Source organism: Sus scrofa, chromosome 18 (genome assembly GCF_054392235.1).
Source record: "Sus scrofa isolate SSC_HxYL_T2T_F1_AM1 chromosome 18, Sscrofa_HxYL_maternal_Yorkshire_Landrace_v2.0, whole genome shotgun sequence".
Taxonomy (NCBI): domain Eukaryota; kingdom Metazoa; phylum Chordata; class Mammalia; order Artiodactyla; family Suidae; genus Sus; species Sus scrofa.
The window spans coordinates 15,036,711-15,061,328 of record NC_139400.1 but is presented as its reverse complement, the minus strand read 5'-3'; the positions used below and the strand labels follow the sequence as shown (position 1 = coordinate 15,061,328).

Below are 24,618 nucleotides of genomic sequence, written 5' to 3'. Positions count from 1 at the left end.
CAACATGGGGTTTGGGCTTTTTGAGTCCTGCTTCTCCGCCCATGAAGCCTTTGTCACAAGCATTTAAAAAAAAGGAAGAGAAGGCCCGAAACCCAACTGCTGCCAGCCTCACCGAGGTTCTGACTCCTCGTTGCTCTGTGATGCGGGAGAACTGGTGGGGCTGGGAGCGCTTGCTGGTGTTTAAAAGAAAACCGTGCAGTTGAATCGGCTGCGTCGGGGGTTGGGGGGCAGCCCGGTGCCCCCAGGGAGCTGCAGCCCGGTGGTCTGGCATGTGTCCTGGGCTGTGGGAGGCATGGCTCTCAGTAGGATGTTCGTTCAGCACGCGTCGCCGGGGACCTGAGGGCTCGGGAAGACAGGGGTCACCCAGGGGCGGACAAACCTCCCGCTTCCGGAGGGTGGCCCGGCCCCTCTGTGCTGGCTACGTGGCGGGATCGGGAGGTGTGCCGAGGGCCCGTCAGCCCCAGAGAGCACCCTACCTGTGTGTCGGGGTTGCTTCTCCTTTGTAAGTGCCACGCGCGCCTGGGGGGTTAGCTTGTGGACCTGCATCCGTCCCTGGTTCGGATCCAGGGCTGCGAGAGTGGGAGTTGGAGAAGGTTGTTTGGAAGGTGGGTGAGGAAGAACCCCCGGGGGCGTCCTTTGGAAAGGAGGGTCCCTGGCTGGGAAGGGCAAGGCTGGAGCACGCTGATGTGGGTGCCAGGCGGGAGGAAAGGAAGCTAGGTCGGGGCTGCTTGTAAGATGCGCTTCTGTGTCAGCAGAAATCTCACCAGGCCCGGGGCCAGACAGCTGGCCTGGGTTGGATTGCCAGCCTCCACCACCAGCTGTCACCTGAGGCAAGTTTTTGGCACCTGTGCCTCAGATTCCTCATCGGTAAAGTGGGGAGATTAACAGTACCTCTCAGGAGTTCCTACCTGTGGCAGTTAACCAACCCGAGTAGCATCCGTGAGGACGCAGGTTCAATCCCTGGCCTCGCTCAGCAGGTTAAGGATCTGGCATTGCTGTGAGCTGTGGTGTAGGTCGCAGATGCAGCTCAGATCTGGCGTTGCTGTGGTGTAGGCCAGCGGCTACAGCTCCGATTTGACGCCTAGCCTGGAAACCTCCATATGCCGCAGGTGCCCCCTAAAAAGACAAAAACAAACAAAAAAAACAGTACCTCTCAGAGTTCCTCTTGTGGCTCAGGTTAAGGACCTGACATCTCTGTGAGGATGTGGATTCGATCCCTGGCCTGATTTACTGGGTTAAGGATCCCACGTTGCCATGAGCTGCAATGTAGGTCACAGATGCGGCTCGGATCCATTGTCGCTGTGGCTGTGGTGTGGGCCAGCAGCTGCAGCTCCTATTCGACCCCTGGCCTGTGAACTTCCACATGCAGCAAGTGTGGTGAAAAGAAAACAAAACAGTACCTTTTTCAAGGGGTTAAATGCATCAAAATGTGTGAGGTGCTCAGAGTGGGGCTGTCATATTCAGTAAGTAGCCATTATTATGACCGGTGGTGTCCCCTGTGGCCGCTGTTGTCTTGAGTGTATAAGGCACCAAAGTGGCCCTGCTGGCCGGAGGGCTGGCTCTGAGCCACAGGCACAGGTATCTTCGACCTTCATGTGCCCAGGAGCTCAGGCTCTGGGCTCCCGTGAGGTGAGAGCAGGTTAGATATTAGCATCTACAGAAGGCACGAGATGAACTGGGGATGAGGACAGGAGGCCAGGTCTGGGCATATGTGTTGTTGGATGCTGGGGGGAACGGGCAGGCTTGGCCTTGGCAGTGGGGCAGAGCCCAGGGTCTCAGTGTCAGCCCCGCATTCAGAATCTGTAATGAGATTTCAGATGCTTTTAAACTTTGTCTATCAGACTCTCAAAGTACCCAAGTCTCTTTAAAAAAAAAATTTTTTTTTTGGCCATGGCACAGCATGTAGAAGTTCCTGGGCCGGGAGCCACAGCAGTGACAATGCCTAGTCCTTAACAGCTAGGCTACCAGAGAACTCCTATCTGAGTCTTTTCTTTCTTTTTCTTTTTCTTTTCTTTTTTGAAGTTCCTAGGCTAGGGGTGGAGTCAGAGCTGCAGCTGCTAGCCTACACCAGCTGCAATGCCAGATCCAAGCCACTTCTGTGACCTACACCACAGCTCATGGCCAGATCCTTAACCCGCTGAGTGGGGCCAGGAATCGAACCTTCGTCCTCGTAGATGCTAGTCAGATTCATTTCTGTTGCGCCACCACAGGAACTCCCTGGAGTCTTTCCTTAATAGTGTACCCGGCTCCTCAGCTCCCCTTCCCTTGAGACCCTGCACTTAGACATCTGGACTAGAGTTCCCAGGTGGGGGTGCCACCGGCAGCAGCCATTCAGTTTCTGCAGCTCTTCCATCTGGGATTGAAAGTAGTTCAATTATATGAATATTGTATTGTGTCTTCCCTTTATTAAAATATTTTACTTTTGTAAAAATAAGATGGAGGCAAACTTTCATTAGAATGGGGATATTGCTGACAAGGAATGAAGATCCAGAAGTTCCCGTTGTGGCCTAGTGGTTAACGAATCCGACTAGTATCCATGAGGACCTGGGTTCTATCCCTGGCCTCGCTCAGTGGGTTGGGGATCCCGCGTTGCCGTGAACTGTGGTGTAGGTTGCAGACTCAGCTCAGATCTGGCGTTGCTGTGGCTATGATGTAGGCCGGCAGCTGTAGCTCCGATTAGACCCCTAGCCTGGGAACCTCCATATGTGGCGAGTGCAGCCCTAAAACAAAAAGACCAAAAAAAAGGAATCAAGATCCACAAATCGAATGCATTCTAGAAGCCTGTTGGACAGGAAGAGGCAGATTTTTAGCTCATGGGACTGTCCTTCAGTTTTGAAGGATGAGAACATTTAAAGAAACTCAGGAGGGGAGTTCCCGTCGTGGCGCAGCAGAAATGAATCTGACTAACATCCATGAGGATGCGGGTTCAATCCCTGGCCTCGCTCAGTGGATTAAGGATCCAGTGTTGCCATGAGCTATGGTATATAATAGGACTCAGACACAGCTTGGATCCTGTGTTGCTGTGGTGTAGGCCAGCAGCTACAGCTCCGATTCGACCCCTAGCCTAGCCTGGGAACCTCCATATGCCGTGGGTGCGGCCCTAAAAAGCCAAAAAATAAAATAAAATAAAAAAGAGAAATGCAGGAAATGTGTCAAAATTGGGATGAAAAGGCCAAGTGCCACAAGGGAGTGTGCACTTTTATTTTCTGAGTCCAGCAACCCGTCTGTCCACGGCAGTGAGGCTCACCACCCCCCCAGAGCCCTTGGAAGTTTCTGAGGATTTCGGGGTACACACGTTGTTCCCCTCTTTCGGGGAGAGCTGTTGAAAGGCAGCGGACTTTTCTCGGCGTTGCTTGTGGTCCTCAGCCTATGCATGCTTGCTGGTCTGCGCAGGGAGCTGTGTCTGCTGTCGGGTCCCTTCGGGGTTTTAAGGATGTGGCAGAGGAGGGGGCAGTGGGGGGCGTGCAGGGGCCTGTGCTTGCCCAGAGCTTGTGGACCGGAAGGACAATGAAGAAGCCGCTCTTGGTGCTCAAAGGGCCATTTGCGGGCTGGGATGACTCTGCCTCCATCCTCTCAGCTCTCCGTGGGGGGGTGGGGAACGCAGCCGCTGGGGAGCTCGCTGAACTTGGGAGACGGCGCAGAATCCGTGGCTTCTCTGCGAGGGGCCTGGGGGGTCCCATCTCTGCGCAGGAGCTGCCCCCTGAGTCTGTAGCTTTCGTAGGTTTTAACATTCCTCTGAAGGCGCCTGGGAAGACCTGCTCCGGGCGTCTCTCCTTGGCTCACCGATGGCCGTCCTCCCCCCGAGTCTCTCCACTTCCCTCTATGTGTGTCTCTGCGTCCACATTGCCCCTTTTTATAAGGACACCGGTCCTATGGGCATAGGGCCCACCCTACCCCGGGGTGACCTCATCTTAGCTGATGATATTGGCAACCGCCTTATTTCCAAATAAGGTCACATTCTAAGGTTTGGGGGGTTAGGACTTCAAAATATGAGTTTGGGTTGGGGGCGGGGACACAGTTCAGCCCATTACCAGCCTTCATCAGATTTTCAGAGACAGAGGTGATCCAGCAGGGCCTCGGGGATCTCTGAGGTCCCCCTCTGCAGTCTCTCAGAGGAGATGGAGGGACCAGTAATCCACGGGCCTTAGCTGATGTGGAGCCGCTCGGGTGTCCAGCTAGATGTCCCAGTTGAAGAAAGCTGACGCTGGCCTAAGTCCTTCCTGCGTCCAGTGGGACTCTCCCGTGCAGTAGGAACGGCTCCTTTGACTGACCGCCTGCATGTGCCGGGCACCGTGCTGGACCCTCCCTGCTCACATCACTGGACTTGGTAGCAACTTCAGCTGGAAAGGGGTTGTCCCTAGTTTACAGACTACACCCCGAGGCCTGGTGTGGTTGATGGGCACACAGCTAGTAGGTGCCAGAGGCTGAATTTGAACCCAGGTCTCTTGACTCCAGAGCACGGGTCTTGCCAGAGCACCCCATGTCTCTTGACTTGGCGTCTGATTTTGGCTGTGAATTGTCTCAAAGCCTGCCTCCCTCCCTACAAGGGGAAACAAAAGCCAGAGTTCGAAGCTGCTGCTGCAAAGACTGTCCGTCCGTCCGTCCATTCACTCATGCATTCGTTCATCACAGAATCACCGCACACCTCCTGCGTGCCTGGCCATGTCCTAGTGGGGTAGCATTAAACACACCAGAAAAATATCTGTGAGGGATGAAGGTTTGATGAATGTTGTGACAGCTGTGGACAAGTCTGCAAACGTGGCCATGGCTGTGAGTGGCAGGTTGTGGCGGAGACTGGAGACCAGAGCAACCGGGGGTGGGCAGCCCAGCATCTCTGCAGACTCCCTAATCCCCTGCCTGGAGACCTGCCCAAAGAGCTCGGCGCTTACTGGACACCCGCTGGCCTCAGGCACCCCAGGGTGTGGCCTTCACTGCCTCCTCAGCTGTGTGGTTCAGGGGCTTGGCCACCCTGCCCGGCCGCTCACCACGGACCACTGCCGGGGTCCCCACTGCCATCGTCAGCTCCCTGGATGCAGGAAGATGTTTTGCTGCCACCTTGTGGGCAAGAAGATCCCAACCAGTGTTGGAGGACCCTGTGGCTCTGGGACCACTCTGGGCTTGGGAAGAAGCCGCAGCCTTGGGCTTTCAGGAAAAAGCTAGCCCTTTCTGGGCTCCAGGAAGGACCTGCACAGGCGGTCTGTGGCTGCACGGCCTCCGCTGGGCACACCTCCACACTTATCAATGGATCACCCAGCAAATACTTGAAAGAGACTAGGTACAAGGTCCTGTGGATTCCTGGGCTGGAGGCCGCCCTTGCTCTTCCTCCCACCAGCATGCTGCTCCTGCGCCCTCCCCTCGCAGGGGTCTTTCTCTTTCTCCCCAGACACCCTGGGTTTGGTAGCGCAGCCCCGCCACCCCCAGGCCATGGTTGCACATGCAAGCACCTTCTTTCAGGTCTGCTTAGCAGGTGCAGCTCACCAACTGTGGGTACGTCTAGAGTCAACTCTTCTGATTTGGCAGCGCTCAGTGCTCAGCCTCTGCACGCTCAGCCTCCAGGGAAGCGGCTCCATCCTTACCCAGAATGTACACTGCAGGCGTTGCAAGAGATTGCGTCTTTAGTGGCCCCAGAAACTTGCATGCGGTCTTACCCCTACACGGCAGGTTCAGCCTGATGTTTCTGATGACCTTCAGAATCAGAGAACTGCCATGAGGACTAGTTTTATGGGATTTCTGTACGGTTTACATGGTCCTAGCCTGGAGCTTTTTAGGATGGTGCTAATTTCCTTTGGGCTGTGTGCAGTGAGCCAGAGCAGAATCTTGTCAGATGGAACTCAGAGACTTGTCCCTGCCCCGAGGGACAAGGAAAAGAGGTGTGTGCCTGCGCTGACCTTTTTGGCTGGCCGGCCTATATTTATGTGTAGGCAGACGTCCTTCTCTGGCTGGTTTTCCTGAGTCAGGAGCGGTTTCTGGGAAGAGGGAATAGGAAGGAGGGGACCAGATGAGGAAGAGGAAGCTGTTCCAGGTTTGGGGGGTGACCCAGGCTGAGCTTTTTGCCTAGAGAGCTGTAGGCGCAGCGGGAGCTGGGAGCTGCTGTGTCCTCTGAGGATGTAAGATGCTCTTTCACCTCCTGGACTGGGCACTGCTGCCTGCCTTCCTGCAGCCCGTGTGTATATGTGTGTGTGTGTGTGTGTGTGTGTGTTTAAGTCACTGGGGGCCTTTTCTTCTATCCCACTCTGCTTCTCTCCCCCGAGGTAGCCAGCTGGGTTCTAAAGCAGCCCCTCGCTGGTTGGGCGCCTTGTACCCCATCTACCCGCAGTCCCCGCTTGTCTCCGATAGCTGCTGGCCTGTGCTTGCATTTTCCTTGGCTTGGGGGGGAGGGTTTGGAAGGAGCAGCCTGATCTTTGGGGGAGGGGTAACCGTGTATGTGTTTGTGGGGTGGGGGGACAGACACACAGGAAGATAGGGAAGTTTGGTGTGTGAGACTTAACCTTGGGAATGTGAGTCAGGATTCCTGGGTTGCGTTCTTGTCTCCACGCCTGCAGGATTCTGGGAAAGGCTCTTCTGCAGAACCGTCTATTATGTGGGGGCTCTGCACCCCACGGAGGAAGAGGCCATCCTCATCACTGTTAATAACCAGTCCCAGGGAAACCCCACATCACCCCTCACCCCTGCGCCTCTCCAGGCCCGGGAGATCCAGCCCAGGACTTGGGAGTTTCCGGCGCTGGGTTCCGAGGGAGCACCTAGGATGGAGAGGCCCTGCCTTCCTCAGGCATTCCCCCCCCCCCCCAGCCCCTCAGGAATGTGCCACTTTTATCTTGTACTTTGCTTCTGACCAGGACTGGGGAATTCTAAAGCACAGAGGAACAGGCACGTTGGGATTTGGCTTGGACTGGGGGCGGAGGGCGGGGTGTGTGTGTGTGGAAACTTGGGCATATGTCTTTAGAGGAAACGCAAAGCCCCCTCATCCTTGCCGCCACCTAAACTGGTTTCTCCTGATCTGCCTGTGGCCTGTGTGGATTGTGATAAACTGGCTCATCTCCGGGGCCTCGGAAGGGACTGTCTTTAATTGCAGTGGAGAGCCCGGCGCCGTCCCCCTGCCCCTGGCCCGGGGCGAGCCCTGTGTTTCATGAGTGTCTGGAGCAGCCCCCACTCGTGGAATTCAAAGGGCGTTGGGACCGGTGCTACAGCCTGAAGCTTCACCTCTGCCCGGCCAGCCCACCTCTGGGCAGCCTCTGGACAGGAGGTGAGAACCAGCAAGCCAGAGGAGCCTGGAGACTTGAGGAACACAGAGGTGACTCACTCGTCCACAACTGTATGGTCCCCGTCCAGAGGTGACCTTTTGATATTCCCTTGCCCTTAAGCGGGACGACACTTAACCTAGTCCAGATGACTTTATAATCTCCAAGGAAGACGGCAGCCCGGGTCATTAACAGAAGAGCTGATTGAAAACATCCAGCAACTCCCAACCCCAGCATGTCTCCGCCAAAAGCCAAGAGGGGCTCTCTCCCGTTGAGGCTCCCCGTTTTCCAGATGAGACTGGAGCCCAGAGTCGGCACACGACCTGCCTCCTGACTCATAATTTAGGCTTCTCCTGATTCCCACTCTGGCCGATCCCCTTCTGCTCCTTCCCTGGAGAAAGGGCACATGGCCCGCTTCTCTCCCAAACCGAGCCCCGAGCCCCACGCGCGGCGGGCCGAGGACTGTTCATTTCTTTGGCCTGCTCTTAATGACAGCTCCTCACCTACCTGCCCAACCGAGGAGGAGCCCTGGGCTGGAATTTCCTGTTTTCTGAGGGCTCCGGGGCTGCCCCGGCAGGCCGGCTCCCTTGCCGCCGCCGTTCCTGGGTGTTCCAGGCCGGGCTTGCCGCCTCGCTCTCGGTGCTGGGCTGGCTCCCAGCCTCTCCAGGTCTGGGCTTGCCGGCTGCGAGGTGGAGGCGTTGAGGGACTCGATCGGCCGACACCAGGTGCCCAAAGGCCGGAGGTCCGTGCGCCCCGGCCGCGGCCCCGGCCCGGGCCCAGCCCCGCGCCCCTCGCCATGGGCCTGGCCTTCGCCCGCGGGCCCTGAGCATGGAGCGGGGCTGGCCGCCGGCGGACAGCTGCAGCCGGGAGCGGCCCGCCGCCTGCCGCCGCGCCCTCAGCGTCTGCGACTCGCTAGACCTGCACGGCGCCCCGGCCGGCCGCGCCGCCTCCGCCCTGCAGGCCGCCCTGTGCGCCGCGCGCGAGCAGCCGGCGCGACCGCGGAGCGTGTGCTCTGGCGGCCCGGGGCCAACGCCGCCGGCGCCCGGCGCCCGGAGCCTGCTGCTCGGCTTCTTGCGCCCACGCCTCGGCCGCCGCGGCCCCGCCGACGGCTGCCCGCCGGTTCCCGGGCCCGCGCTCTCGGGGCGCCCGGGCTCGGCCGCGCCCAGCCCGGCGCCCAGCCCCGCTCCCAGCCCCGCGCCGGCCCGGCGCAGCCGCCCGCGGGGGGCCCAGGCGCCGCGGCCCACCAGCATGACGTTCCTGGAGGTGAACCGTCTGGAGCTGGCGGCCGAGGCCGAGGCCGCGGGCGCGGGGCTGGGCCGCGCGGGCAGCGCGGGCTTCCTGCGGGGCGCCTCGCTGTGGAGCAGCCAGCGCTGGCAGGTGCTGCGGGGCGGGCGCGGCGCCCCGAGCCCCCGGCGCGGCCTGTCGGCGCTCAGGAAGAGCTTCAGCTTCCGCCTGCGCCGCGGCCAGGAGATCCGGCGCGCCGAGTCCGGGCTGCTGCCCCGGGCGCGCACCCGCAGCGACGGCGACGCCAGCTCCCTGGGCGCCTTCCCCAGCCGCCGCGACCTGCTGCTGGGCGCCGAGGCCCCGCGCGCCGCGCCGGAGCCCGGCCGCCCCCGCACCGCCGCCGGCCTCTGGAGGCTGCTCATCAGCCGCTTCCGCCGGAGGGAGCCGGCGCCCGCGCCCGCGCCGGCCGAGCCGCTGTGGACCCGCCGAGCGGCCCCGGCACCCGGGCTCCTGGGCGCGCCGAGCGGTAAGCGGGTGTCCTCTCCGGTTGGAGTCCGGGGTCGAGAGCGGGTGCGAAACAAACCGGGAACCTACCTGCTCCCTGGGAGCGGTGGGCGTGCCGCGTGGGCCGGGGGCTGCGGCCGGGGCTGGCCGAGGGAGCTAGCGTGGGGCTGGAGAAGTGGCCGCGGCCGAGGACGACTTCCAGGCGCGTCCAGGCAGGGCCGCGCGGCGCCAGCACTGGCCCTAGCGCGGGGGCGTGAGAGCAGGACGGCAAGGCCCCTTGCCCACTTTGGGTGCGTGTGGAATGGGGGCCGGGAGGGATGGAGACGCTCTGGGTGGGACTAGTTCGCAGCATTTCTAGAGCCCTTACTTCTAGCTGCCTTTGCAGATGAGTTTAGCGACTGTTTATGGACCTGGTGGGCATAACTACTTTTTGAGTTAGTCTGGGGAGGGGGAGCTGGCCAGAGGACGGCCATTACTACCTAATGGATAAAGAAGAGGGGCCTGGCCACGGCAGGGCTCTGAGTAGCTGAAGTCAGGCAGGAGCTGAGGATGGATGGGAGAGGAGCCGGGAAGGCAGGTCTCTGGCAAAGAAAGGGTGGTGGCCTCCTGCCAAGGAGGAGCCCGGGGAGGAGGGCCAGCTGGGCGGGGCAGATCGCTCCCTGCTGGACCTGCCTCGCACACAACTGGGCCAGGTAAGGGCTCCTCCCTCTAGACGGGTTCCTGGAATGTGGTGGGCGGCCCCACCCCAGAGGGTGAGCTGTTTCTACTCGCTACACAGGCTGCCCCCCAGCCTGGCTTGGGTCTGGCAGGGAACCTACTGCAGCAGCCTCTCACCAGGTGGGGGGTCACCTGGCCCCGTGTGGCTCTAGGCGGGAACTCCTCACCTTGCTGCAGTGATAGTAGCCAGGGGAACAGAGAACTGTCCTTATTCTGTTCCAGTGTGAAAGAACTTTTCCTGCTGCCCCCTAGGGAAGTGGGCATGAGGGTTGTTTTCTGGCTTGGCCTAGGAAGAGGCAGTGTAGGGACAGCTGATGGTGGAGAGCAAAGGTGTGTGTGCGCGCCGTCCCAGTCCTGACGGGTGGCCTTCTCTCCTGCAGACTCCTTTGTGAACAGCCAGGAGTGGACCCTGAGCCGTTCAGTGCCGGAGCTTAAAGTGGTGAGTGAGGCCCGTGGGAGTTGCAGGCAGTCCTGGGGCTGGGGGTGCGGGCTGGAGTGAGGGGCCAGCACTGCCTCCCCGCCTCCAGTCCGCTCCTTCTCTAGGCTTGGCCTCTCCCCGCAACCCCTCTCTTCCCGATCGCTCTTTCCTTTCCCATCTTCAGCACTGGCCCTCCTCCTTCCCAACGGGTTTGCCTCTCCTGCCCCATGTCCTTCCTCCTGCCTTCTGACCGCTGCTCTCACGCCTTCCTCTCCCGCAGGGCATTGTGGGGAACCTGTCTAGTGGGAAGTCGGCCCTGGTGCACCGCTATCTGACGGGGACCTATGTCCAGGAGGAGTCCCCTGAAGGTGAGCGTGACGGGCTGGCCTGGGCTCTGCGGCTGCGCTCTGCTTCCCGCTGTCTGTGGGGGGGCCTCATCCCCTCATCCCCTCGTCCTTCTCAGTCCTCTCGTCTCTTCCGTCGGAAGCGGGGGGTTTCTCCTCTGTTGGGCCCCCGTGGGCTCACTCTTCTGGTTTGAGGCCTGACCTTGCCCTCTGTCCTAGGGGGTCGGTTTAAGAAGGAGATTGTGGTGGATGGCCAGAGTTACCTGCTGCTGATCCGAGATGAAGGAGGCCCCCCTGAGCTCCAGGTGAGGCTCTTGCCCCAGCCTGGCCGGTGGCGCCCCTTTCTCAAGGTTCCCAGTTGGGACTGGGCAAGGCGGCACGTGGGGAGCAGGCGGTGACATTCACCTGGACAGGTGAGAGTGGTAATTCTGCTCGGTCCCCCCTAGTTTGCTGCCTGGGTGGACGCGGTGGTGTTTGTGTTCAGCCTGGAGGATGAAATCAGCTTCCAGACAGTGTACAACTACTTCCTGCGGCTCTGCAGCTTCCGCAACGCCAGCGAGGTGCCCATGGTGCTGGTGGGCACACAGGGTGAGCAGGCCTCAGGCGTCGCTCAGGGCTGTGGGTCCCCAGGTGGGCAGGTGTGAGGAAGCCCAGCTCCCCAGCCTCTCCCGGTGCTGAACCAGCCCTTGTCATGTCAGCCCAGAGCTGGCGCCTCCTCTCTGCTCCGTACACACTGGGTCTTCCCCGGCTAAGATCCTGCCATCCGTGCGGCAATGACATCCACATTTTTTGAGATGGATAAACAGAGGGGCTGGCTCATTTCCACTCAGTGAGTCGGTGGCGGAGCTGGAACAAGGCCCAGACACCCGGGGTCTCATGTTCCCTGTTGTCCGCTGCCCAGGCTCTTTGCCCACCCACCTTCTGGCCACATGGCCCCCCAGTGGCCCCAGCTCCCCAGCAGGCTGAGTCAGTCCCCACCCTCCTGCCTCCAACAGACGCCATCAGTGCCGCCAACCCGCGGGTCATTGACGACAGCCGGGCCCGCAAGCTGTCCACAGACCTGAAGCGCTGCACCTACTACGAGACGTGCGCCACCTACGGGCTCAACGTGGAGCGCGTCTTCCAGGACGGTAACTCAGGCACCCGGGGATGCTCCCCCGAGCAGGGCGGGGGGGCGGTCCGGCCAGCTCTGGGGGGCGGCTCTCAGCTGGGCTCCTCCCTCCTCCCCAGAGGGGTAACTGACTCTGCTGTCCCCTGCAGTGGCCCAGAAGGTAGTGGCCTTGCGGAAGAAGCAGCAGCTGGCCATCGGGCCCTGCAAGTCACTGCCCAACTCCCCCAGCCACTCGGCCGTGTCCGCCGCCTCCATCCCGGCCGTGCACATCAACCAGGTGCGGCCAGCCTCCCCCCTCCCACCGCACGCTCTCCCTGCCTCTCCATCCTGTCTGTCTTGCCTGCCTGTCCCCCACCTCGTCTGGTCCCCCGCCTTGCGGCTGGTTTGAACGCATCGGTTCCCATAGCCTGCACAATGGGCCTGGCCTGGCCTCATCTGTACCCTTTGGTGACTGCCTTCCTGCTAGTTGTCCATCCCCGCGTGACACTCTGCTCGCCCCACAGCCGCATCAGTTAAGGCAGCCTTTGCTCTCATCAGCCCCCTTACGGCTGTCTCAGGACCCCCTTCCCTCGGTGCCACGCTCGGGAGGCACAGAGGCGTTCCTGGAGGCCTGCTAGGGACCAGGCCAGGGCAGAAACCGTGCAGGCCTGCCCCCTTCACCTGCTGGCCCTTCTCGCAGTGTTTGCATATAGAAGGGCAGCACTCAGCCCACAAGGACCAGTGGCATTCATGCCACGTACGGGAGTGGGGGTGTTCCGAGCCAGGTCCTGCCCCTGGTCCGCCCAGAAAACCACTTGGACACCTGCCCGCTTCCTGGGCCTACTGCCTGGTTATTTTTTGGCCCTTGGCACCCAGGCCATTGCTTCTGTAACTATTTCCCAGTTGGTCCCCTGCTCTGCGGAAAGCCCTGGGCTGTCACAGGTGTGCGTGACTGAGCGGTCAAGCTGACAGCCACTCCTTCACTTCTGCCAAGAGCCATCGTCTTTCCAGCTCACCCCCCAACTCCTGCTGCATCAGCCTTCTGACGACAGCCTGGTGGCTGTTCCAGAGAGCCCTCCCTTGAGCGCTTTAGGGGGCGTCAGGGATTTCCCCCTAAGCATTTCCACGTGGAAGAAAGGGGGAGCCGGGGGTCTTTCTTCACTGTCTTTGCGCACGTCTGCCTCAGCCGCAGAATTCAGCTGTGCCCAATGGGCCCTGCCCTGGCTGGGGACCCTGCCCGCCAAGGCCAGCAGCTCAGGTGTTTTGCTCCTTTTGTGCGGGTTAGGATTCGAGGAGGCTGCCAGCACGCATCCTCTACTGAGTGATCACCTAACAGGCCTTTGGAGGACGGCCTTGTCCTACTGCCTGAGTCTCTCTAGTCCTGGAGTAGACCTGCCTGGCGCCTGCTGCCTCTGTCCTCCGGTGCTCCGCCTCCCTTCCCTGCTGCTCGCCCAGTGGCAGACCCAGCTGTTCTGCTCTCTGCCCGCCCCTCCCGCATCTCTGGCCCTGTCACACACACCCAAGCCCTGCCCTGGCCTCCTGCAGCCTTGATATTTGTCACTGACTTAGGGAGCTCATCCAGGGTGACCTGCCACCTGGCGTCACACCCACCTGTGAGCCAAGACTCCGCGGTCTGTTCTCTTCCAGCTTCTGTCACTGATTCTCACCTACTAGTCCTTGCCTCTGATTCAGCTCCTACAGAGTGGCCCCTGCTGGGCCCTAGTCGGGCAGCAGTGACAACTGGCTCCTGCTGGCCTCCAGGCCACATGACCTTTCTCCTTGGTACCATCTGTTGGAACTAGCGGCCCCTCCGCTGCCCCGTGCCCCCCAGGCCAGGTGTCCCTGCCGAAGGGTTCCCAGCTCCCACCTGCCAGCCGCCCCGTGCCCCACCCAGAGCCTCCCTCAGCAGCCCTCTCTGTCCTTAGGCCACGAATGGCGGCAGCAGCGCCTTCAGCGACTACTCATCCTCAGTCCCCTCCACCCCCAGCATCAGCCAGCGGGAGCTGCGCATCGAGACCATCGCTGCCTCCTCCACCCCCACACCCATCCGCAAGCAGTCCAAGCGGCGCTCCAACATCTTCACGGTACGTGCCCGCCCCTCCCGCCTGCCCAGTGGCCTTCACTGAACAGGCAGGGCCGAGCCCCCAGCCCCCGGCCAGGAGGGTGCAGGCGGGAGCCAGGACGATGCCACCTGCCATCTCTGCATCCACACAGTCACGCGCCGCCTCCCTGGGCTCTTTGCCGGGGCCCCTATCTGCCCCCTGATCCGTCCCCTGACTCTGCCAGGCTGTTCCTCTGAGGCCGCAGGGGCTGCCCGCAGTATACCCACCCAGGCCCGCCTCTAGGCATCACGCACTCTCCCGATCCCGTAGGGCTTCTTGGCCAGCTGGAGGGATCTTTGCCCGCGTCTGCTCTAATTCCGAGACTCCCTTGATTCCGCAGTTGTGGGCTGAGGCCCAAGGCTCCTCAAAGCGTTAGCCAGCAGAGCTAGAACAGGGCCCAGGGCTCCTGGTCCGCTCTTTCCACTCTCCCACGCTTCCCACTTGCAGCTGAGATCGGCCTAACGAGGCCTAGATGTCTTTTCCATCTCCTGATTCCCGGCCTCGGTCCCCAGGCTCGTCCTCTCTCCCCGTCCCTGCAGCCCTTGCCCCCAAGGGCCCGCGTGCCTTCCGCTCTGGGGCCCAGCCCAGCAGCTCTTGGGTGCCCTGAGCCTGCATCTGACATGCAGAGCCCGCCCCTACACTCTCACCCTCCAGCTGGGACTTTGCTGGGCCATTCCGGGAGTCTTGGGTCAGACACAGGTGGAGGAGCTGCCCATGTGGGCTCTCAGGAGATCGCCCCATCCTTCCTTCTGCGTCACCGCACGCGCCTCTTTCTGAGCATCAGAGCTTGGCTTTCTGCCCGGCTCTGTGTCCAGCCTGGCAGGTCAGGCCCCGGCCAGGCTCTCAGGAACCCTGCCCAGACAGAGCCAGTGCCCCTTGCTCCTCGCCTCCGCCCGCCCAGCGCACTTCCCCCTGGGCTGCCTGCCTCTGCCCACCCCCTGCCTGCCACACGCGCTCCCCGTCCATTGCTGACGGACCCTCTTGCCACTGACACTTGCTGCCGTGCGTCACCCCCCAGCCCTGCCCCTGCCTGGACCCGCAGCTTCTCATTTCTGTTCACACCCGTTGAGACCCACAGCGCCTTGGGCTGCCTGCTTGTGCCCGCACCGCGTGCTGCTGCTGCTGCTGAGCCCGTTTGCAGTCACTGCCGTCCATGCCCTTGGCACCCGCTCCCTGACATCCTGCCTCTGTCACCTGCTCCCTCCACACCATTCTTCACCTCCCACCCTCCTCTGCTGCTAGTCGTGCAACACCCCAGGGCACACTCCCTCCCGCAGCCTCCAGCCCGCGGGCACCTTGGTACTCTCTGCCCTGCGCTCTGCTGCCTGCCCCACCGTGCTGCCTCTGCCTGCCCCCCTCGCCGCGTGTCCTCGGCACAGCCGCCCCCCAGGCCCTTTCATTCTCTTCATCTTCACTGTGGCGACCTTATTTTTTTCTTGCCATTGTCTCCCTGGTGACCTCACTCGCGCCATTGTCCCCGAGGCGGCCTCCAGACACGTCCGTCTCTAGAGGTGCATCTCGGGACCTCCCCTTCTCATCGTCGCTGCGGGGCCTCCCCCTCGCCCTCACCGCCCTCCCCAGCAGGGCCACGCCTGTCCTGTGGCTGGTGCCCTTGTGACTCTCCCTCTGGACGTGGCCGCTGACGTCCCCATCTGCCCCATGACTTCATGTGCTCGTTTGGTTCCACTCTTGCCCGGCTCCCGTCCTGAAGGGGCACCCCTCGGGGCTCCCAGGGACCCTCTGGTGGTTGGGGGCCTCTGCTCGCCAGCCTGGCTGCACCCCGCTCCCTATGACCGGCTCTTCTGTCTGGGGACCTGGGGGCAGCGGGCCCATCCACCTTCCTCCTTCCTCCCTGGGCCGGAGGGGCAGAGGCTGTGGCGCCCAGGAGAGGCCCCGGGGCAGGCGCTGATGGGGAGCTGCAGGCAGTGGCCCCCGGCCCAGCCCGGCCTGGCCCTTGCTGCTCCTTTGGCTGTGCTCCCCACGCCGCCGCCGCAGTCCTTGGCCTCTTCCTTGAGCTCTTGGCTCCAGGCAGCCGGGGAGAACAGGAGGGACGTGGGGCCCGGAGTGGAGAACACTCCCCGCTGAGATGGACTGTCCGGCCCGCCCGCCGCCGCCGCCGCTGCCTCCTCCTCCTCCTCCTCCTCCTCCTCCTCTTCATCCCGCTGCCACCTCGCCCCAGGCGCCTGGGTCTCTGCCCTCACCAGTGCTGACCGACTGTGCGGGGCTTGAGTATAACTTGCCAAAATCTTTATTCTTTCGATATTTGCAGATATGTGCCACTGTTTCCAACTTTTCATCAACAAAAAGGCCTTTCCAACTCCTTCCAAATTAGAAGACCAGGTGGTGACACACAGCACCTCTGGACATTCTCCCCTGTGCGGGGCCGGAGGCGGGCCGGGCCCTGGGACTGCTCTCAGATGAGAAGCGGCCGCCGTGCTCCCCACTCCAGAGACCCACAGGAACCTTTGTAACTAACCCCCACCCCCAGGGAAGGCTAGGAACGCCGGAGCCCGCGGCTGGGGGCTGCCGGGGACCAGGCCCGGCTGGACGCGCTGCGCCAGGCTTGCTGCATGGAGAAGAAGGGAGCTCGGCCCCACGCCCGGCGCCGGCCAGCGCGACGAGGCCCAGAGGCCGGGGGGCGTCCGAGCGCCCGGCCGGTCGGCAGCCCAGCTGCTCCTGGGGGAGCTCCCCCGCCCCTCCCCTCCTCTGCTCCTTCCTGCATGGACTTCTGCCGTTCCTGCTCCGCTCCGGACGCCGCAGCCACGCCGCGCTTGCCTTCCCCTCTCTTGGCCTCCCATTTCCTAGGATCCGCATTCGGGCGGGCTCTGCCCCAGGAGCCCGGCGGGGGCGCAGGGCCTCTTCTGGCCTCTCTCCTCTCTCTCTCCATCCACTGTGCCCCTCGGGCCTCGCTGCCGTGCTCGGCGCAGCGTGCCGTGCGGCGTCTGTGCCGCAGACGGGCCACTGCCCGCTCACTTCTGGACTTTGCTCTCCCTGGTTGTCGTGCCCGAGCTCCCGGCCATCCCTCAGCCCCACCGTCCACCTCTCCTGGCCCTTCCCTCTTACGCCCCAGCCCCTGGGCTGCGCGCTCCTCACGCCCTCGGTATCTCGTGTCCTTGCTCTTTTGTAAGGGGCGGGCCCGGCCCAGTGACCTGTGCTGCTCTGTATGGTGCCGTGTGTAAGAATAAACCCGTTGGAATACTCGTGGTCTCAGTTCCTTCCCGGTCCCGCCGCCCCGGCCCTGTCCCACTCGCTAGGGCCTGCCCAGGAGGAGGGAGGATGGGAGGGCTGGCTGGGGACTCCTGGCGGGCAGCTGACCCGCAGACGCCGGGCCCGTTTAACACGCCTCTTCTTTTCTCTTGCAGTCTCGGAAGGGTGCCGACGTGGACCGGGAGAAGAAAGCCGCCGAGTGCAAGGTGGACAGCATTGGGAGTGGTCGGGCCATCCCCATCAAACAGGTCAGCACTCCCTCCCCCTGGGGCTGGAGAGGAGCTGAGATGAGGCCCAGGAAATGCTAGAGGACGCTTCCTTTTCCGGGGCCTCTGGAAGGTGGTGTGAGGGGCCAGCGCCCTGCCGCGGCCAGGCCTGAGCACTTAACAGGGCAAGTTCTGCTGAGAGCCCATCACTGGGCAGGGTGGCAGAGCCTTACCGGGCCTGGGCTCTGCCGCGTCCCCCTCACCACCACCAGGGGGCAGCAGAGAGCCACCTGCCATCCTCAGCAGCTCTTTGCTGGTGATGGTTGCAGCGTTGGGCCACCCTGGAGGAGGATTTGGCCTCTCTGGCCTTCCTCTTCTTTAAAAAGGAGCCAGTTCACAAAAGAGTACCTTCGTAAGTGTGGTTGAAGGGCATGTCGCTGAGGGCTGGTCCTACTCTGGGTTCATCAGCGCAGCCTTGCTGTGTGAGCCTCTGTTCTTGAGTAAAGAAGAAACTTAGTGGAGGGACCACATCCTGGTATGGTCTCTCCGCCACCTCCTTTCTGAGTCACTGCCTGGGCTGCCTGATGTTGGATCCTCCCAGACCTCCTGTTGTGGGTCTCTGTGCTGGAAAAAGACGTTGAGTGATGGAGGGCGTCTTTGTGCAGAGTTGATGATGTGCTGGCTGGGGCTCAGGACTGCTGAGCTGGACTGAGGTGGAGCCAGGTTTCTCTCTGGAGCTTGGGTGAGAGCCAGCTGGCTGAGGTGCCCACGAGGATAGGTGGCAGTGGCCTGGTGGTGAGTCCGAGGTACCCCCCAGAATGCTGTTCTTTTCACTGATTTTGGGAGCCGGTGATTAGAGATGCCGTAGCTACGGAGGCCGTAATGTCAGGATTAGACCCCAGAGGAGGTTGGGTGGCCAGAGCAGCAGAGGTCAGCCTGGCCAGGCCCTGTGGTCAGGTTTGGCCCTCTAGGCTCGGGCTTCTGGAGCCTGTAGACAATGTGACGCGAATTCTTGTGTTAAAAAGCAAAGGTCCTTTTTATTTATTTATTTTTTTATGGCCGCACCTGCGGCCTGTGGAAGTTCCCGGGTGAAGAATTGAATCCGAGCTTCAGCTGTGGCAACACGGGATCCTTTTAACCACTGCCCCAGGCTGGGGAGGGGCCCCTAGCTTCAGCAGTGACCCAAGCCACTGCAGTCGGATTCTTAACCCACAGCACCACAGCAGAAACTCTGAAGATCCCTTTAGAATGGGGAGCCTGGGAGGAGTTTCAGGGCCCAGAGGACAGTGGGGAATGCTTCAGCCCTCCCCTGAACTGTCACCGCAATGATGTCTGGCAGGGACCACTCTGGGGTGGGGGTCAGCCTGCCTGGGGATGGGGGGAGGGGCTCAGAGGAGTAGAAGCAGCCATCACCCCCCACCTACTGTGTGTGTCTGGGTGTATAATTGGTCCAAAAACCTGTTGATAGCATGATCTCGCGTGTCTCTGGGGTTGTGCCAACCAAGCGCCTCCTCACAGGGCCGCTCGCCAGGCCAGGCCTGCAAGCATGCTCCAGGCAGGGGACTCTCACTCCCTGCTTTGGGGCGTGTCCTTTCTGGATACACACACACCCTAGCTTTGAGACAGGTGGAGCCCCAAACGCTCCCCTTCCTGTCTGGGGTTTGGCCCAATTTGTCCGTTGCCTGACTCTCCCATGGGGAGGGGAAGCGGGGCAGTGGGGTGGCGGATGAAGCCTCATGAACTTGCACTTAGGGTTCTGATCTGCCTGGAGGTGAAGAGGGGGTCAGCTAGGTTACTAGAGTGTCGCAGGCCCCTAAACCTCGGGGACCCTGAGGAGGAGGAACGCGGCCAGGAAGCCGTGGGGGGTGTGCCTGCTCCTGGGACGGGGCGTCCATGGCTCTCCCCCTCTCCCGAGGTTCCTTGCGCCACCCCCGCTTCCCCGCAGCCCAGGGCCGGTCTAACCCCTTTCCCGCCCTCCTGTCCCCTTCTTCCCATTCCGTTGCTTTCCCCCCCCCCCCACTCCTGCTGGGAGTGGAGATTGCATTTCAGTTGCCATTTGCATTCCCAATCAATCCGGACTCCGCAATTAAGCCGGCTGGCGGAGCTGGGAGGGAGGCGGCGGCGGGAACGGGTCCTCTGGGGGCTGTCGCCTCCGCACCGCTCCCATTCCGCCCCAGATTGCTTCCTGCTCCGCCGTGCGCAGCCGGCCGACCAGGGAGGGGCGCAGGAACCCCTGGAGCTCGCGCTCCCTCCTCGCCAAGCCGGCCGCCCGACGGCCGGGGCGCGGGGAGGGCGGGGCGCGCGGGGCCGCGCAGGTGATTGGCGGCCGAGCCGGCGGGGGCGGCGGGCGGCGCGGGGCGGCCCTCCCACGCCCCGGCTAACGAGCCGGCGTCATTAGCGCCGCCCGCGCGCCTAGGCCGCCCCCGGAGCGGGCCGCGGGGAAGGAGGGCGGCCTTCTGGGCGGGCAGGGGCCTCCTCGCGTCCTGACTCCGGAGTTGCTGCTTCGAGTGGGCCTCCCCCCCCCGACCCCCCGGTGAGCACCCCCCACCCCGAGCCTCTCTCCATCGGCCCAGGAAGCAGAGGCCCAGGCGGTCGCCCCACTTGGCCCATGTTGGGGGCAGAAGGGGAAGCGGAGCCCGGCGTCTTTGCCCCTTGACCAGGAGCAGGGGCTGGACCGGGAGGGAAGGCGCTGAAGCAGGTGACGGGACAGAGAAGGGCGAGGGGCCGGGGGCTGGGGTGTGAGGGGTCAGAGAGCAGAGGCCCCTGGGACTCCCCAGCCCTTCCTGGGGGAGCGCCGGGAGCCTCCTCCAGAGTTAGGCAGTTGTCAGCACTCAGGAGAGAGGGAGCCCGAACCGTCCCGCTCCTGGCCTGTGAGGGCATGGATGCTGCGGTCAGAGGCAGGTCACCGGGCCTCCTTCACAGACTAGGAAGCAGGGGCCCGATTGCTTTCTGGGGGGTTCCCGCCGCCCGGGATCCAGTGAAGGTCCCGTCCACACCACTGGGCTTCAGAAGCTCCTGGTGAGCCAGGCGGGTGTGGTAGCAGCAGGGGCCGCACCTCCCATGGCTGCAATTGTTTGGGGGCAGGAGGAGGAGGAGAGAGGAAGGCAGGGGGGTAGCCAGGATGTGGAACCTCTGTTGAGAAGCGCTGCGGGGATTTAGGGCCCTTTCTGACCTCCACCTGGGCCCGGCTGGCTGCGGGGCGAGCGCGGGCGGGAACCCAGAGCACCTGTTGCTGACCTCAGCCCTCAGGCTGAGCCCTGGGTGGGGGCGGGGGTCATGGAACCAGGTTTACCCAATTGCTTGACTCCCACTTCGGCTTGTCTGAGGGCAGCGCTTTCCCCACCTGAAGGAGAGCCCGGCCCGAGGGCTCTGGCGGCTCCTCCTCCAGGACCCGCTGGAGTGGACCTGCTCCCGCCCAGCAGGGCCATCCTGGCTGTGGGCTCCCCGCCAGGGGTTCGGTCCCGGAATCTCCAGGAAGCGCTGCCTCTTCTCAGCCCTCCTGAGTGTGGGAAGGGGCCCCGCAGGATGGAGGCCAGTCCTGGGGGGGCTCTGGTCACCCCAAGCTCCATCCTTAGTCGTCGTCTCGTGCTGGTTCAGGGCGTGAGCCAGTGGGGGGTGTGGGTGTTCACCCCCACTTTGAGCACCTCTGTCGGCCACACGGTCTCTGCTGGCTTCCCCTCTGCCCACCGGCTGTCTCTCGGGCAGTGTTGCAGTGCTGAGAGTGTGTCGATGAAGAAAGCGCCCAAGTCCTCGCCCCACGAGCCCTTGTTCCTCCTAATGCCCACACACCCCCACAGCCAGCGGCTTATCGGATCACACAGGAGATTCGGTTGCTGGGCTCTGTGGCCAGGTCCTATCGCTGCTGGCCTTGGGGGCGCCTGGGGCATTCTGCAGACAGAATTTTCTGCCCTACTTTGGGGCTGCCACAGGGCATGGAGGCCAGGGTCCTCCTGCGGCCTCTGTGCCCTGTGCCACCCCATGCCTGAGATCACGGGAGCAGCACTGCTGGGAGGCCGACTGAACCCCCGCCTCCCGCTGCCGACATAGCTCCACATCCAGGGGAAGAGGACTCCCCCTCCTGGGACAGTGGCCCACGGTCACTGGGGAATTGGGCCCCAGGCCTGGGGACAGTCAGGGCAGCGGAGTTCCATGCACGGGTTCACTCAGCTGGTTCTCCCTGGTTCAGCTTTCGTCCCGCACAGCCTCTCTGTGCAGATTAGCACAGTGACCCAGGAGGACAGGGGACGGAGAACGTTGTCACCTATTGACACTTGAGGCCTTTCCCCTGCCCGTGACATGTGGGCCTGGCCCCTGATGCTGACCCAGCCTCTGTCCTCAGGGCATCCTGCTGAAGCGGAGTGGCAAGTCCTTGAACAAGGAGTGGAAGAAGAAGTACGTGACTCTGTGTGACAACGGGCTGCTCACGTACCACCCCAGCCTGCATGTGAGTCGGGGGCTGGGGCCTGGGGGGAGACCAGAACCTGGGGGTCGGGGGTGGGGGGAAGCAGGCCTTAGTTCACAAAGACCTTGCCTTGAGAAAGTGTCTTCTTTGGAGTCTCGGGAGCTGCACAGACCCTGAGACCCAGGCCCGGGCCGACCCCGCACTGAAGCTCTGAGTCTTGACTGAGCCCCCGGGGATGGACAAGCCCCCTCCTGGGCTGGGCCCGTGTGTGGAGTCTCAGCCTGCACTCTAGTTGTTTCAAGGGCTGGCTTGGGCCTCTTCACGTGGAATTGCACCAGGTGGGGGTGCTGGTGTTGCCAAAAGTTGTCTTTAGGGGAGCCACACCAGTGGGTACCCCTGGGCTCTTGGGGTGCCAGAGAGCAGAGGGCAGTTAAGCCAGGGCTGCCGGGGTGGTTCAGGGCCAGGAGAGGCCCCCTTGGGAAGAGGAGAGTCGGGGGGCGCAGTTTGTGGGCAGAGGTGTCTGGAGGGGGGTGCAGTGACTGTAGAGTGGCCCCCATGGCAGCTCCCCCACCCTTCCTTCCTCCCTTCCCCTCACCGCGTGGCTCCAGCACACAGCTGTCACCAGAATCCATCTCTGTCACCACCCCACTGTGGGGCTAATGAGTTCTCCTGCGAAGCCCCTCAAGCACAGCACGTGGGCCGGTCCCACCTCCAGCCCGGGGGCCCCGGGCCTGCCTTGGAGGGTCCCCAGCCTGCCTTTAAATCTGCTCAAGGTGTTGGGGGGCCCGACCTGAGAGGTGCTGGGGTCCATGGTTCAGCCAGAGCCCAGCTGAGAGCCCCGCCCAGGGCTGCTGACAGAGCCCACCCGCCCGCTTTGGGCCTTTCCAGCCCAGCCCGGCCCTCCTGGGCTCCTCCGGACCCACCTTCTCTGGCACTGACCCTTCCCAGGCTCAGCGTAGATGCTTTTTTCCCAGCGCCCCTTACTCCTCGGGCTGGGAGCTGGTGTCAGGATATGGGGGGTGGACGGAGTGGGGGGCCACAGCCTGGGGGTCTTAGGGATTTAGCACAAAGGCTCCTGGGCGCCGTCCTCTCCCCTGTCCTCGCCTCCTCCTCACACAAGACCTGGTCCCACTGCCGAGTCCCTGGCAGGCGAGGGGCAGCAAGGCTGCCAGGCAGAGCCGACCCAGAGGCCAGTGGTGTGGGAAGCGGGAGCGTCCGCTGGCGCAGCAGGAAGCGCAGAACCCCCGCATTGCCCAGTGGAGAGCGTCTGGGGCCCCCTTGCTCCCTGCGCCCACAGCCCGGGCGGCCGCCCATGTCCTGCTCAGGCACCTCCTGGCCTGGTGGGCTGGGCACCGGCCTGTCGGAGCCTCTGTTTCCCACCTGCATGGCAGTGGCCTTTGCCGTCCTCTCTGCCGCATCCTCACCTGTTCCTCCTGCTTCCCTGGCTGCGTGCCATCCTCTGGCCCCGCTGCTCGTCCCCACGCCCCAGAGAGAGGAGAGAGAGGGATGGTAGCAGGGTCACGGGATGGGGAAGACGGCGCCGGGTGTTGGCTTAGGGTTTGGTTGCAGTTTAGGAGGTGAGCGTGGAGGCCCGAGGGGTTGCTGTTTTACACACGGCCTGGCAGCCTGGAGCAGAGGCGTGGGGCTTGTCGGATCGTCCGTCACCCAGCCAGTGGCTGAGCTGAGACTCAGTCCCACGACGTTGACTCTAAGCAGGACCCGGTTTTTCTGCGCATTCCAGGAGCACCTCCCTTCGAGGCTGCCTGCGAAAGTGGCTGGCGAGTTACCATCAGGGCGAGCGGGGCTGGTGGAGGGGGCCGGCGGCCTGCGGGTCAGCTGGGGGGCCGGTCGCCCTCAGGGTCCCTTCCAGCATCGCACTCTTGAGCCGTGTGTGACTTAGCGTGTCAGGGGCATGGGACAGGATCTGGGTGGAGGAGCTAGCAGGCCTGTCATTGCTTTATTGCGAGGCGACTCTAAGGCTGTGGCTCTGCCAGCCGCTGCTGGGCCCCTCGTGCCCTCCTGGCCACAGGACGTGGTGGAGAGGTTGAGGGAACGGCCACTTTGGGAGCGAGGGCTCCCATCCTTCGCCCTGGAGTTGTCAGCTCCGAGGTCAAAGTGGCTGACCTTCCCCCACTCCTTCTGTGCTGGATGCCAGGAGCAGTGGGCACGTGCAGGTGGCACCCTCCCTGCCCTGTAGGCGCCTCTTGTCCTTCAGGGAACGCAAATCCGATTCAGGATGGTGGTGACAGTGCAAGTTCAGTGAAGGCCGAGCCGAGGGGCTCCATGTGTGCAGCCGGCAGAGGGGGGTCCGAGTTCCTTCCCAGCAGAGGCTGCTTTGCCCGGATTGCCCCTTGCCCGCCCCTTGGTGTCTGGGTTTCCCTTTCTGGGTGCCAGCCACTCACATGTTGCTGGCTCACCTGCCTCCTGGTGGCCGCGTCTTCCAACCTGAGCAAGAGTCTGAGCTGCCAGCTGTGAACAGGGCCCCCACCGGTGAGCTGCCCGGCTTCTCTGGGAGGCTCCCTCCTGTTGGGGAGCTGGCGGGGAAGGCCCCTCGGGAGCTCTGGACACACACGGGGCTCTCAGCCTGGTTCCCTCTCTTCCTCGGGGCGGCCCTTGCCTGAGACCCGAGGACCTCAGGGCTGGTGACCCGCCCGCTGATGGAGGCCGGTCCGGCCCGTGGGGACAGGCCAGGCGTGCAGGGGAAGGGCTGGTGGGCACGTCTGGAGCCTCGTGCCCAGTTCTCGCCTGGCCCAAGAGAGCCCGCCACAGCCTCCCCCATTTTGCAGCCAGCGGAGCCATTCACACAATCACCTTCTGTTAATTCTATCTGCAACATCAATTAAATTGTTTGTAGAAACTAATTGAATGTGGCTTAATCACACATCTTAATAGCTTTCCACGCTCTGAACTCGTTGTTAATTCCAGTAATAAAACGAGATGAGAACGCTGGCTGGGTAATTAGCGAGGAGGCTGGGGAAGAAATTGCTGTTTGATGGTGGGTAATAAAGGCAGCCGTGGTGACCGCTCTCCTGAGCAGCCGCTGCCGCCGCCACCGCCGAGCTCCCCGTTCTGCTGACGGAGGGAAACGCTGTGGCTCGGCCCCTGACGTCCCTGTCCCTGCTGCTGCTGCTCGAGCTCCTTGCCACGCTCTTCTCGGGGCCAGGCT

At 62.7% G+C, this 24,618-nt stretch overlaps 1 protein-coding gene across 33 annotated transcripts in view; it reads left to right on the top strand.

The window, feature by feature from the left end:
* Window positions 1-24,618, top strand: part of AGAP3 (ArfGAP with GTPase domain, ankyrin repeat and PH domain 3) — a 63,456-nt gene that overhangs the window by 26,470 nt on the left and 12,368 nt on the right. For 29 of the 33 annotated variants that reach the window (XM_021078867.2, XM_085005111.1, XM_085005109.1 and 26 more), the window contains 9 exons: window positions 10,064-10,122; window positions 10,382-10,469; window positions 10,665-10,750; window positions 10,892-11,033; window positions 11,441-11,575; window positions 11,706-11,833; window positions 13,461-13,619; window positions 17,000-17,092; window positions 21,390-21,494. In XM_021078867.2, coding sequence (XP_020934526.1) covers window positions 11,012-11,033; window positions 11,441-11,575; window positions 11,706-11,833; window positions 13,461-13,619; window positions 17,000-17,092; window positions 21,390-21,494 — 642 coding nt within the window. In that variant the 5' untranslated portion in view covers window positions 10,064-10,122; window positions 10,382-10,469; window positions 10,665-10,750; window positions 10,892-11,011. Of the gene's footprint in view, window positions 1-7,926; window positions 8,989-10,063; window positions 10,123-10,381; window positions 10,470-10,664; window positions 10,751-10,891; window positions 11,034-11,440; window positions 11,576-11,705; window positions 11,834-13,460; window positions 13,620-15,906; window positions 16,838-16,999; window positions 17,093-21,389; window positions 21,495-24,618 lie in introns of those variants that run through there. The other 4 variants (XM_021078865.2, XM_021078864.2, XM_021078863.2 and 1 more) reach the window with 2 other exon arrangements.